The sequence below is a fragment of the Symphodus melops genome (assembly GCF_947650265.1).
Source record: "Symphodus melops genome assembly, chromosome: 4".
Classification (NCBI taxonomy): domain Eukaryota; kingdom Metazoa; phylum Chordata; class Actinopteri; order Labriformes; family Labridae; genus Symphodus; species Symphodus melops.
In genome coordinates this window covers 542,765-556,154 of record NC_136694.1, presented here as the reverse complement: position 1 = coordinate 556,154, position 13,390 = coordinate 542,765, and the positions used below count along the sequence as shown (strand labels likewise).

Below are 13,390 nucleotides of genomic sequence, written 5' to 3'. Positions count from 1 at the left end.
TTCAAATGACCTTTTTACATAAGCTGTACATACAGGGGCGGCTGTGGCTCAGTGGTAGTCAGTCGTCTCTTTACAGGGAGGTTGGGGGTTTGATCCCCAGCTCCTGCAGCCGCACGTTTGATTTGTCTTTGGCTAAAACACGTAAGCACAAGTTGCTCCCACTGCTTCGTCAGCGACGTATGAATGAAAAACATTTGAGATGTAGTAAGGCAACATCCACTTAGCTAAACATGCTAACGCGCTCTGCTGGCAGAGGAAAGCTAAATCATTGAAATGAATTTCTCTGAAGGACTCTCAGCCTCGGTTCTTTTTTTTTTACTGTCGTACGGTCCAGCCTGAACACTCCGCTGAGCCAACACTCAGCGGAGGGCTAAACGGTTCAGGGACTTCTCTTCATAGAACTAAAAGGTTCAGGGACTTCTCTTCATAGAACTAAAAGGTTCAGGGACTTCTCTTCATAGAACTAAAAGGTTCAGGGACTTCTCTTCATAGAACTAAAAGGTTCAGGGACTTCTCTTCATAGAACTAAAAGGTTCAGGGACTTCTCTTCTAACAACTAAAGTGTTCAGGGACTTCTCTTCATGAACTAAAAGGTTCAGGGACTTCTCTTCAGAACTAAAAGGTTCAGGGACTTCTCTTCAAAGAACTAAAAGGTTCAGGGACATCTCTTCAGAACTAAAAGGTTCAGGGACTTCTCTTCAGAACTAAAAGGTTCAGGGACTTCTCTTCAGAACTAAAAGGTTCAGGGACTTCTCTTCATAGAACTAAAAGGTTCAGGGACTTCTCTTCATAGAACTAAAAGGTTCAGGGACATCTCTTCAGAACTAAAAGGTTCAGGGACTTCTCTTCAGAACTAAAAGGTTCAGGGACTTCTCTTCAGAACTAAAAGGTTCAGGGACTTCTCTTCAGAACTAAAAGGTTCAGGGACTTCTCTTCATAGAACTAAAAGGTTCAGGGACTTCTCTTCAGAGCTAAAATGTTCAGGGACTTCTCTTCTAACAACTAAAAGGTTCAGGGACTTCTCTTCATAAACTAAAAGGTTCAGGGACTTCTCTTCATAGAACTAAAAGGTTCAGGGACTTCTCTTCATAGAACTAAAAGGTTCAGGGACATCTCTTCAGAACTAAAAGGTTCAGGGACTTCTCTTCAGAACTAAAAGGTTCAGGGACTTCTCTTCAGAACTAAAAGGTTCAGGGACTTCTCTTCAGAACTAAAAGGTTCAGGGACTTCTCTTCATAGAACTAAAAGGTTCAGGGACTTCTCTTCTAACAACTAAACGGTTCAGGGACTTCTCTTCTAAGAACTAAAAGGTTTAGGGACTTCTCTTCATGAACTAAAAGGTTTAGGGACTTCTCTTCCTAGAACTAAAAGGTTCAGGGACATCTCTTCTAACAACTAAAAGGTTCAGGGACTTCTCTTCATAGAACTAAAAGGTTCAGGGACTTCTCTTCATAGAACTAAAAGGTTCAGGGACTTCTCTTCATAGAACTAAAAAGTTCAGGGACTTCTCTTCATAGAACTAAAAGGTTCAGGGACTTCTCTTCATAGAACTAAAAGGTTCAGGGACTTCTCTTCAGAACTAAAAGGTTCAGGGACTTCTCTTCATAGAACTAAAAGGTTCAGGGACTTCTCTTCATAGAACTAAAAGGTTCAGGGACTTCTCTTCATAGAACTAAAAGGTTCAGGGACTTCTCTTCAGAACTAAAATGTTCAGGGACTTCTCTTCTAACAACTAAAAGGTTCAGGGACTTCTCTTCATGAACTAAAAGGTTCAGGGACTTCTCTTCAGAGCTAAAAGGCTCAGGGACTTCTCTTCTGAACTAAAAGGTTCAGGGACTTCTCTTCAGAACTAAAAGGTTCAGGGACTTCTCTTCAGAACTAAAAGGTTCAGGGACTTCTCTTCATAGAACTAAAAGGTTCAGGGACTTCTCTTCATGAACTAAAAGGTTTAGGGACTTAACTTCTCAGAACTAAAAGGTTCAGGGACTTCTCTTCAGAACTAAAAGGTTCAGGGACTTCTCTTCTAAGAACTAAAAGGTTTAGGGACTTCTCTTCATGAACTAAAAGGTTTAGGGACTTAACTTCTCAGAACTAAAAGGTTCAGGGACTTCTCTTCAGAACTAAAAGGTTCAGGGACTTCTCTTCAGAACTAAAAGGTTCAGGGACTTCTCTTCCTAGAACTAAAAGGTTCAGGGACATCTCTTCTAACAACTAAAAGGTTCAGGGACTTCTCTTCATAGAACTAAAAGGTTCAGGGACTTCTCTTCTGAACTAAAAGGTTCAGGGACTTCTCTTCTAACAACTAAAAGGTTCAGGGACATCTCTTCTAACAACTAAAAGGTTCAGGGACTTCTCTTCATGAACTAAAAGGTTCAGGGACATCTCTTCTAAGAACTAAAATATTCAGCAACTTCTCTTCATGACCTATAAGGTTCAGGGACTTCTCTTCTAACAACTAAAAGGTTCAGGGACTTCTCTTCAGATCTAAAAGGTTCAGGGACTTCTCTTCATAGAACTAAAAGGTTCAGGGACTTCTCTTCTAACAACTAAAAGGTTCAGGGACTTCTCTTCAGATCTAAAAGGTTCAGGGACTTCTCTTCATAGAACTAAAGGTTCAGGGACTTCTCTTCTAACAACTAAAAGGTTCAGGGACTTCTCTTCATAGAACTAAAGTGTTCAGGGACTTCTCTTCAGATCTAAAAGGTTCAGGGACTTCTGTTCATAGAACTAAAGTGTTCAGGGACTTCTCTTCTCAGAACTAAAGGTTCAGGGACTTCTCTTCAGATCTAAAAGGTTCAGGGACTTCTCTTCTCAGAACTAAAGGTCCAGGGACTTCTCTTCTAACAACTAAAAGGTTCAGGGACTTCTCTTCTAACAACTAAAAGGTTCAGGGACTTCTCTTCTAACAACTAAAAGGTTCAGGGACTTCTCTTCTAACAACTAATAGGTTCAGGGACTTCTCTTGTTATGGAAAATGTTACTCCCACTGTGTGTTACGAAGGTCTCATAGAATCTGTCATATAGAATGTATCTGAGATGTCTTAGAATACTACATGCACAGCATATTGGGTGTTTTGTTTCCCATCATTTCGTTCCCTTTATTCTGTTTCTCACACTCTGTTCATTTGGGAAGAGTCACCCAGGCTCTTTCTCACTGGACTCCATCTCCTTCTCAGCCTCGGGAGATGGTAAATAGTCATGTAGTCTCTTTTCTCACACTTGGGGATAGATTGTGCCCTGCCAGGTGGGCAGTGTCTCTATGTGGCGTGATGGGGGAGTGATCTGTGTAATGTGATGGAAATGTATAAGTTTTCATGTTTGCCTTTTCTCGGGGCCTCTTTCTCTCCTCACCGTGTGAGAGAGGGGTCTTCCAACGCTTATCTTGCCTTCGAATAAATGTTCATTGAGACCAGATCGATCTTGGGGTTCCTTTTTGAATAGATCTTCTCACTCTTTATTTTCACTCTTTGGTAATGGAAAAAATTCCACAACACTCTTCATAGAACTAAAAGGCTCAACCCTCCAACAGCCACCTTTGACATTTACTGTGTATCAGTCAGGAATGTGTTGGCCCACTACTGCTGATTCTCAGGAAACCAGACTCTTCATGTTGATACCTGGAAGTCGTTTCACAACAGGATGTTGGTGCAACAGTGAGAATGAAGCCAAGCTGCTGGTTCTTTTTTTTAAGATTTATTTTGGGGGATTTTTAGCCTTTATTGGATTGGACAGTGGATACAGTCAGAAACCAGGGAGAGAGAGAGGGAACCTGCCTGTGTGAGGACTATAGCCTCGATGCATGGACACACACACACTGCCACTGTGCCACCAGCACCAGTTGCCCCCCCCCCCCCCCGGTCAAATGAGTCTGGACCCGGCCCTGAACACAGGATCAGTCTTATTCAGAGTTTGAAAGAAGGACACAGAGATGTGTGTCGTGTCTGACTGTAGCTCAGAGTGACCGAGGCTTTCTGACATGAAGCATCACAACATTATGACATCATATATGTTCAAGTGTATGATTGACAGATGCATCAATAAATGAGATGTAGATGCTGTGATCAGGTGGCCTCTCTATGACACAACGTGGCCTTCAAAGTGCCGAGTGGCTTCTTTAAGACTTGTTGAGCTGGTTGCTGGTTTCTCTCTTCAGATCTGACTCGTCTGTGGACGACGTGCAGCCGGACAGCACGGCCTCCTTCTTACAACATTCACAGGTTTATTCTGAACAACATGGATCCACTCATTTATTCTTTTCAAATCATTTCAATCTCATTCAAATTCAAATCAAAAAACTTTATTGACCTCGGGGGGGAATTCACAGACACATGGAGCAGAAAGACAGAGCAATAAAAAATAAAAACACAGATTCATGGGGACGACTTCAAATGACCTTTTTACATAAGCTGTACATACAGGGGCGGCTGTGGCTCAGTGGTAGTCAGTCGTCTCTTTACAGGGAGGTTGGGGGTTCGATCCCCAGCTCCTGCAGCCACACGTTTGATTTGTCTTTGGCTGAAACACGTAAGCACAAGTTGCTCCCACTGCTTCGTCAGCGACGTATGAATGAAAAACATTTGAGATGTAGTAAGGCAACATCCACTTAGCTAAACATGCTAACGCGCTCTGCTGGGAGAGGAAAGCTAAATCATTGAAATGAATTTCTCTGAAGGACTCTCAGCCTCGGTTCTTTTTTTACTGTCTGATGTTTCCAGATGTGGAGGTGTTCAGCTCTGTCGATCCAAACTGAGCGATGAGCTGATGACAACGTGGGACAGCATGTTGAGCTAAGTGGATGTTGAGGACAGCATGTTTAGCTAAGTGGATGTTGAGGACAGCATGTTTAGCTAAGTGGATGTTGAGGACAGCATGTTTAGCTAAGTGGATGTTGAGGACAGCATGTTTAGCTAAGTGGATGTTGAGGACAGCATGTTGAGCTAAGTGGATGTTGAGGACAGCATGTTGAGCTAAGTGGATGTTGAGGACAGCATGTTGAGCTAAGTGGATGTTGAGGACAGCATGTTGAGCTAAGTGGATGTTGAGGACAGCATGTTGAGCTAAGTGGATGTTGAGGACAGCATGTTGAGCTAAGTGGATGTTGAGGACAGCATGTTGAGGACAGCATGTTGAGGACAGCATGTTGAGGACAGCATGTTGAGCTCAGTGGATGTTGAGGACAGCATGTTGAGGACAGCATGTTGAGCTAAGTGGATGTTGAGGACAGCATGTTGAGGACAGCATGTTTAGCTAAGTGGATGTTGAGGACAGCATGTTGAGCTAAGTGGATGTTGAGGACAGCATGTTGAGGACAGCATGTTGAGGACAGCATCACTGCAGTCTGAACCTTTCACAGCTTCAAGCACTTTGTTTTGGACTCCAGCAGTTAGAAAGCACTTCTTCATGCAGGGTTCAGAGTGTTGCTCAAGGGCACTTTAACATGTTGGACAGGAGAGTCTGGGATCTGAACCAGCGACTTGAACTCAAAGACGTCCTCATCGTCCCACAGGAAGCTTTAAACCTCCTCACACACACAAACAGGATCAGCAGGCTGGCTCATGACTCAGATTTGACATCACTCAGATTTTTTTCTTCCTCCTTCTCAGTTTGGCGTGTGGTCTGATCTGTAAGTTAAAAAAAGACAAAATGACAGTAAAGAAGAGAAACAATTGATTCCAGTTAAATCTGGTTTATAGATGGAAAAAACTAAACGAGGCCTCGAGGCAGCGATTGTAATCGATTATTGGAGGAATGGTTTCAGCTGGAGACATAATGGATGGATGGAGTTATTGGAGGAATGGTTTCAGCTGGAGACATAATGGATGGATGGAGAAGTGAGCAGATAGCTGCTCTGTGTCACAGCTACAGAAATAATGAGTGGATACAGGTGGAGTCAGATAGAAGTCACACTCTGTTCTTAAAGGTCTCTCACAGAGATCAAAAGTTTAAACTGATCCAGCGCGCTCTCTGATTGGTTCACCTTAAATCAGGAGTGATCAGACTGAGAGGAGAAAACAGAGTGAAGAGCACTGAGGACAGACAACTACTGACACCACTCTGACAGACAGGGACTTCTGAAACATGATCTGACACTTACTTTTTTTGCATTCGAGTTTGATGCAGCCCATTTTATACAGCAGAGCGAAGATGGCAACAAGCAACAGAGGGATGACAACAGCAGCAACAATCCATCCAACAGGAGGAGCTGGAGCTGAAACACAAAGTTCATGTATCATTAGTGTGTGTGTGTGTGTGTGTGTGTGTGTGTGTGTGTGTGTGTGTCAGACTCTGAGCACCCAAAGGACCATCTTCACCTCGTCAACATCTGGATCTTTACACACATCACATCTGGACTTCACTGATCTTTATTCAACATTTAGAAAACTGAAAATAATCTTCAATAATAAACTTTTTCATCCGCTTCTGTTTCCTTTAGAAAGTCAAACTTCTGTCAGAGCTGAAAACTTTCCCGTGATTATAAGTCCTGTCATGTTTCTGCTTCAGATGAAAGTTCATGTAAAGGGACATTCTCCTTCTCTTTGGCAAGAGTTAGTAAAGTAAGTAAAAGCAGGGTGTTGTATTTGTGCAGTTGAAAGCAGAGAAACCAAACAGCTGTCCTTCCTGCTGCTGAGTCCTGAATCAGAGTTTGTCATGGAGGCCGTGTGCTTTCTTTGCCTTCAGTCTGACTCTCAATGTGCTTTCCATTCGGAGGCGTTCACTTCTGCACCACTTTGTGTTGCTTTTCATCTTTTCACTTTTCACATGCTCTGCTCCGTGTCTTCTCCACTTTCAGCTCAACACCTCCACTTTCTCTGTCTTTGCTTCTTTCAGCAGTCGTCCAGATAAATGTGGAGAAATGAAAAGCTGAAGTTTCATGTTCATTTGGTGTTTTGTGGATTAAAGAGGCTTCGTCAGTCTGACCCATCACTCCCTGCTTCAACTAACTGAGAGCTCACAGATTAGAAAGAATCTCAGATCCCACTAAAACTGGGACCTCCGTCCTCTAAAGACAGATTGATGTCTTCAGTCTGAAGAATGCTTTTTCATCGCTCACTTTCAATCTCTCACACATCAGCTGAGGGATGGAAAGATCCATGTGAGGCAGATTCAAAGCTGTCATGGTTCACATCCAGACTTTACAATAATCAATCACAGTAACAACGCCAGCCGAGCCCCCCTTCACTTTAATATCACACTCTTTCAGTCAGAGCACAACTCCACCAGGTTCACTGAGGGAACCAGAAATCCCTGTTTTCAGTGAATGCATCATTGTGACCTGCTCTGGTCTGTGTGGCTGTCTCTCCCAGCACAGCGTGCACTCAGCTTTCAATACACAATCCATGTGGATGTGTTTTCATTCCTGTCAGGTGACAGGCAGCGTGTGACGGAGTCTGCACCCGCAGTAATGACGGGACGTGTGTCAGCAGTGTAAACGGCTTTATTGGTCACAGCGCTGTACAAAGATGGAAGGATAGCTATTAAAAGTCTCTACACCAGATTAGACGCTCATCTCTGAGTCCTTTTTCTGTCTGTTTGAAATCTGCTTCAGTGTTCAGACAGATGTTCACACACAGATGAAGAATGTCACAAACATCTGCAGAAAGTTTTCTCTTCTACCAGTCGTCTGTGTGAAGATCATTTATCATTTAGTGGGACATTATTTTGGTGTTTAACACTCTTCAAAGAAAAAGGAAGATTTCTGTGCTCGTGGAAACAGAAGAAGGAAAAACATGTTGTAAACAGTGAAAGCATTGTAAAGGTAAACAGGCTGTTTGAGACTTACTGAATGTTTAAAGGTTGGAATAAAGAAAAGGAGATAAACTCTGTGAATCTTTGGAGAGTTGGACTCAGTTTCACTTTGACTAAAAACTTCTGACTCCCATCATGAAGAAGTTCGGACACAGAGAAGACGTTCGGACACATCTTTAAATCTTGACTCCACTTTTGGAGTGAAATCTCGTCGTCACCTTCTTTGACTTCTTCTCTCTCACTACAGCTCACTGGGACTTTGGTGATTTCTCAATGGTCCCAGTTCATAATCTCTCCTGTCACTGGTGATTCATCAAACAGAGTCCCAGTTTAGATTTGAACGTTGCTCTCAGGTGGACACATTTACCTGATGGCTCAATGGGACTGAATCCCTGTATACACTGCTTTGAGCTCAATCACTCTGACCTGAGTCTGAGCTAAAACAAAGACACATTTTATTATTATGAAGGAGAATCTCACCATGGAAGTCCACATGGAGGTCATTAGAAACCTGATGACAGATGGCGTCCTGTGTGACCACACAGCTGTAGGTGTCGGTCTTGGTCACTGTCGTTTGGAGGATGATGTCGTAGCTGCCATCTTTATTTTTAGTGACCTGTGGTTCATCAGCATGAAGGATGTTTCCAGAACTGTCCCTCCACTCCACTTTAGCTTCAGGAGAAGCTCCTTTAACGACACACTGCAGCACGGCCTGGTCACTTGTTTCCCTAAGTGGCTTGACATACGGCTTTCGACATGCAACTGTGAACAGGAAATAAATAAGAAATGATTCAGGTTATTTACAGCATCAGACATATAATCATGTGAATCCTCTGATCATCACATATCTGATTAAAGAGGTTTATAAAAGGAGGAATAGAGAAGCTAAATTCATGTCTCCATAATAAATCAGATTATTTGTCCCAGCAGGCTGACATGTTGAAGGACCCTGTAGACCACCTGACCTGAACCCCCTTCATCAGAGCTGCTCGGTGTGGAGGACTCATGGTTATATTAACGTACAAAAAGCTTTGATTGATTCCTTTAAACTGACGTGTCGTTGGTGCAGAAAATAAATCCAAATGAAATATTCAGATTTTAGTTTCACAGTTTGTTCTGAACAAACTGAACATGTGTTTGGATAATAAAAAAGATGAATGATTTAACATGGCTCATAGTGTAAAGTCATTTGAGGGCCCTGTACAGCAGACAGAGCTTCATCCAGGAACTTGACCTGAGTCCATCTCAGGAAACATCAGCCCCATCTGTAAACACACTTTATTAGCATGTAGAGAAAACTAGAAAGGATCCTTAAAGATATGTGAATATTTATTCTAATACAGAGAAGATATCTTAAAGTCAAAGTGAACACTGTGAATCTGTCACTCAGATTTGATGAACTACATTTGGTAATGTAGGAGAAGTTTTAAAGAGCTCTGTGGACACCTGCTGGAGAAGCTCTGTACTGCACTTTGTCAAACGTCTCCAAGTCAGTGTGAAAACCTTCCATGTGATCCAGCTGTTTGAAATCATTGAGGTGAACATCCTGCAAACATCAGTCAGAGTGTTAACTTGAACATGTTCCTCAGGCTGCTCATATTAAGCTGCACTGTTTAGTAAATATCCAACATGTGATTTATGACGACTTAAAGAAAAGTTCATCAGTGACTCTTAAACCCGTCATCTCACTAAATATGTTTTTAACTGTTATTTTAAAAAACTCACCAACAACCAGCTCAATGATGAACTGCTGAGGAGGCTTCAGACGGGGAAGAATACAGGTGTAGTTTCCACTGTCGGCCATCTTTGTCTTCCTGATCTTTATGGAGGCGTTACCGTTCTTCAGCTCCTCGTTAAAATGTGACACTCGACCTTCAAACTGTTTGTCTTGACCTGAAAGACCGTGACCGTAATATTCTCCTCCGTTGTACAAGAACACCTCCTGACGGCCTTTCTTCCAGTCAAAGACCGAGGTCTCGATGTTCTCCTTGGTGCTGGGGGAACACGGTAACACAGCATCTTGGTCGACGTTCACCGTCACTTGACCTGAGACACAAACATGAGAGTGAATCAGTTTGTTTCCATGAAATCAGTGACAGTAGCCTCAATGAATGAAGCATCAACATATCATTGGAAGAAACCGTCTGTGCTTTCTCGTCTTTGTCCTCCTAAACGCAGACGCAGATCACTGACGACCTCATGGAGGTCACAACAGGCAGATCTTAAAAAAGGAAGACGGAGGGGGGTCGAGCTCCCCATTAATCAAAACCCTCAAACAGAACCTCTAACTCATGTAATCTAGTCCAGGGTTTCCTAACCATGGGGTCAAGCGCCACCTTCACCCCCCTCCCCACTCCAGACACCCTCCCTGGACACTTTCACCCCCCCTCCCCACTCCAGACACCTTCCCTGGACACCTTCACCCCCCCTCCCCACTCCAGACACCCTCCCTGGACACCTTCACCCCCCCTCCCCACTCCAGACACCTTCCCTGGACACCTTCACCCCCCTCTCCACCCTGGACACCTTCCCGTTGGCCTGCAATATACTCTCCGACCACCAGAGGCAGTATCATCAGTTAGAAGTAGGCCTACATGGCGAGAAGGAGAAGAATATTTAGCTTAACGTCTATAGAGAAGTCTCAACTCTGCTAGGTGACGACCCTGAGGCCCCGTTTCCACGGAGACGCTGTGACAGAAACGCATGGAAACGACCCCACTCTGGATTCAAACTACAGACCGTCTACACGGCAGGTCTCTGAGTGAAAACCATGTAGTTCTCACGCCTGGCCAGTAGTGGGCAGTGGAACTTTACAACGCGACACTCACCAGTACAACCACTTCCTCCACAACATCCTGTTTAGCGGCGAGTTCTCCCAGGTCTTAGCTAAACGCTGCGTATGGTCGCCCTGTGCTCGGGTAAAGGTTGAACTGTTTGCTGCAGGTGTTCGATGCTCTTTGGGCGGCGACACACGATGTATCATATCAAGGTTCTGTTTTAAAAGGCGATACAACGCGAGTAGCTGCTGCACATAGCCGCCGCCATTGTTTGTTCTCGACTACTGCGCATGTCCAAATGTTTCGTCTTACTGTCACAGCGTCTCCGTGTAAACGGGGCCTGAATCTGAATGGAAACGTGATGGAGAGGTTCTTAAAACGAAAAAATAATGACGGCAACGGGGGGGGGGGGGGGGGGGGGGGGGCAGCGCTACACAAAACAGAATGCTCTTTTTAATTTCAACAAATCTACCTAACTTCATTGAGCACCTAATTTTATTGCTTTTGTTGCTAAGTTTATATTGTGTTACTTATTTGACAAACATGCACTAAAACATGGTTTTATATGAGCAAAATTAATTAAATGATCTTAACTTGTGCAAGGTTTTATGCATAATTAGCCCATGTATAGGTTATATATTGATTAAAAAACATACAAATGAAGAACAGTATTCATTATTACAACATAGTGACACAAATAGCTATTAAATAAAAATGACCACAAAAGTTAAATCAGAACCATTCACTCGATTGGGCCCCAGACGACCTTGCCCTGAAAATGTTGGGCCCCAAGGTCAAAAAGGTTAAGAAACCCTGCACTAGTCCATGTTGGTTCTGTTGTTTTGATTTTGTTCTGTTCATGTTGTCTTCTCTGTGTCTTCATTCACTTCCTGTCCCCGTCAAAATAAACTCTGGGCGTCTGATCCGCCTCATGGAGCAGCAGAAACAGGCTCCACCTGTCCAGCAGCTGAAGTGAACATCAGCTTCACACTCAATGCTCCAATATTTGATCATGTGGCCCTGTACTGATCCTCTGTCTGTGGACACTAAAGTCCCTTTCTAACTGTCCTCCCCTCATCAGCCTCAGTGAAGCACAGTCTGTCCCTTTAAAGACAAAGACAACACACGGCTCCAGCTCCTGTAGTGCCTTCAATACATTTCTACCTGCATCTAGTCCAGGCACATCTCTGCCCCTCCATATCTAACCTGTGTTGATCTTATGGCAGTTTGCACCTCCACTTGAAGAGGTTTCTTTTCCTGTATGTCCGCTTCCTCCATCTTTGAGGAAGTATTTCACTTGCTTCACACTCTGTAGTTTATGCTGTGCTTAAAAGAATGTAATATTATATAGGATATATATTATCTTTTATTAGTTTATAAAACAGCAAGATTAGATGAGATAGATTTTTTCACATTTATAGTCTGAAATAATAAACATAAAAACTGTGGGGGCGGGGTCGCCGGAGGCGCAGCGGCAGTGCGCGCGAACCCACGTATTGAGGCTCAGTCCTCACGCGCGGGCGGCCCGGGTTCGCGTCCGGCCTGTGGCCCATCTCCCGCATGACTCTCCCCCCTTCCGACTCTATCCACTTTCCTCACTCTATAATAAAGGCATAAAAACGCCAAAAATAAATCTTTAAAAAAAAAGAACTGTGGGGGCGCAGATGGTCGAACCAACGAGAACTTGAACCCTGCTCACTGTAAAATACTAAATCATATGTTTTGAAGCTGGTTCTGACAATCAGAAGAATAGAAACAGTCTGTAAATATTTGTAGAAATAGGCTTCGTTAAATTGATATATATATCTATCTTTTTAATTTACGGTGTGGTCCGCGAGCTCTGCTCTACAGTTTGAATCCACTGCAGGTTAAAAGAGGAAGACAAAAGTCCGTTTTATTTGAAGACAGGCTGGTGTGAGGCCTACAGTTTGAACCTTTAGTTTCTGTCCTCACTCACCAAACACTGAAAGTCTTTAGAGACGTGTTTGTCCCGGAAGCAGGGACAACATCACATCAACTCAATAAAGAACTTCTTTTAAATAAGTATTAGTCTGTCATTAATTTTGACTTTATTAACAGCTCGGCTTCAGGAAACAGACAGACAAACAACCGGAAGTCAAAGGAGCCGTTATGTGTTGTCTTACCGTTAGCAGACGTTAGGACACAGAAGAGAGACACGAAGAGAAGACGCTGCATTGTTGATTCTGACTTTGTATATTTTTAAAGACTCGTATTCTGTCTGCGTATGAACATCTACTGAACTTAGTTTCGTTTTCGACGTCACTGGCTTTGGTGCATTCAAGTGTTGTCTGTTACATCGGAAAAAAACGTTTCTGAGTTGTAAAATACTCATGAACACCTGCTTCAACTCGTTCTTACAAGCACGTTGGTTTATTCTGTGATAATATCCACCTCCATGTAAATAACATCTCCACCGTCCTGCACAGAAACAACCTGAAATGAAAAGCGACAATTAAAAAAAATCCTATTTTCAATTCGAGTTATTTCTTTCTTTTTTTATATATTTTTTTAACAAGTTGTGTAATGTGAGTCTTGCATGGGCGGATCTAGATGGGTAGTGGTTAGGGTTAGGGCAAATGTTGAATGATGCCTTGCCACCCGGAATCACCCGTTAGACGGTGAAGCTCCGATTTACGAGTGCTCGTGAACGCAGCTCAAAGACGCTCCCCTCATCTTTGTTTCTCTGCAGCGATCAGACAGCCGCTCCTCTCTTTAACATGCTCACTGAATCTGAAGGCTCTCATATTCACATCTTTACTGATCAGTATTTTATTACACGTGTCTCTTAGAACATCTGATTTAAAGACTATTTCTTCACTTTTACTGGGGAAGGAGAATAAAACAGA

General features: G+C 43.2%; 1 protein-coding gene across 1 annotated transcript in view; it reads right to left on the bottom strand.

The window, feature by feature from the left end:
• The window catches only part of LOC306823067 (butyrophilin-like protein 1), a gene marked incomplete at its 3' end in the record, with an annotated part of 66,783 nt that extends 53,848 nt beyond the window's left edge, over window positions 1-12,935 (bottom strand). The window contains exons 1-3 of the mRNA XM_079342432.1: window positions 12,668-12,935; window positions 9,472-9,792; window positions 8,227-8,508 (exon numbers count right to left, since the gene is read on the bottom strand). Of these exons, the coding sequence (XP_079198558.1) occupies window positions 8,227-8,508; window positions 9,472-9,792; window positions 12,668-12,719 (655 nt within the window). The 5' untranslated portion in view covers window positions 12,720-12,935. The remainder of the gene's footprint in view (window positions 1-8,226; window positions 8,509-9,471; window positions 9,793-12,667) is intronic.
• Between the last annotated feature and the right edge of the window lie 455 nt (window positions 12,936-13,390).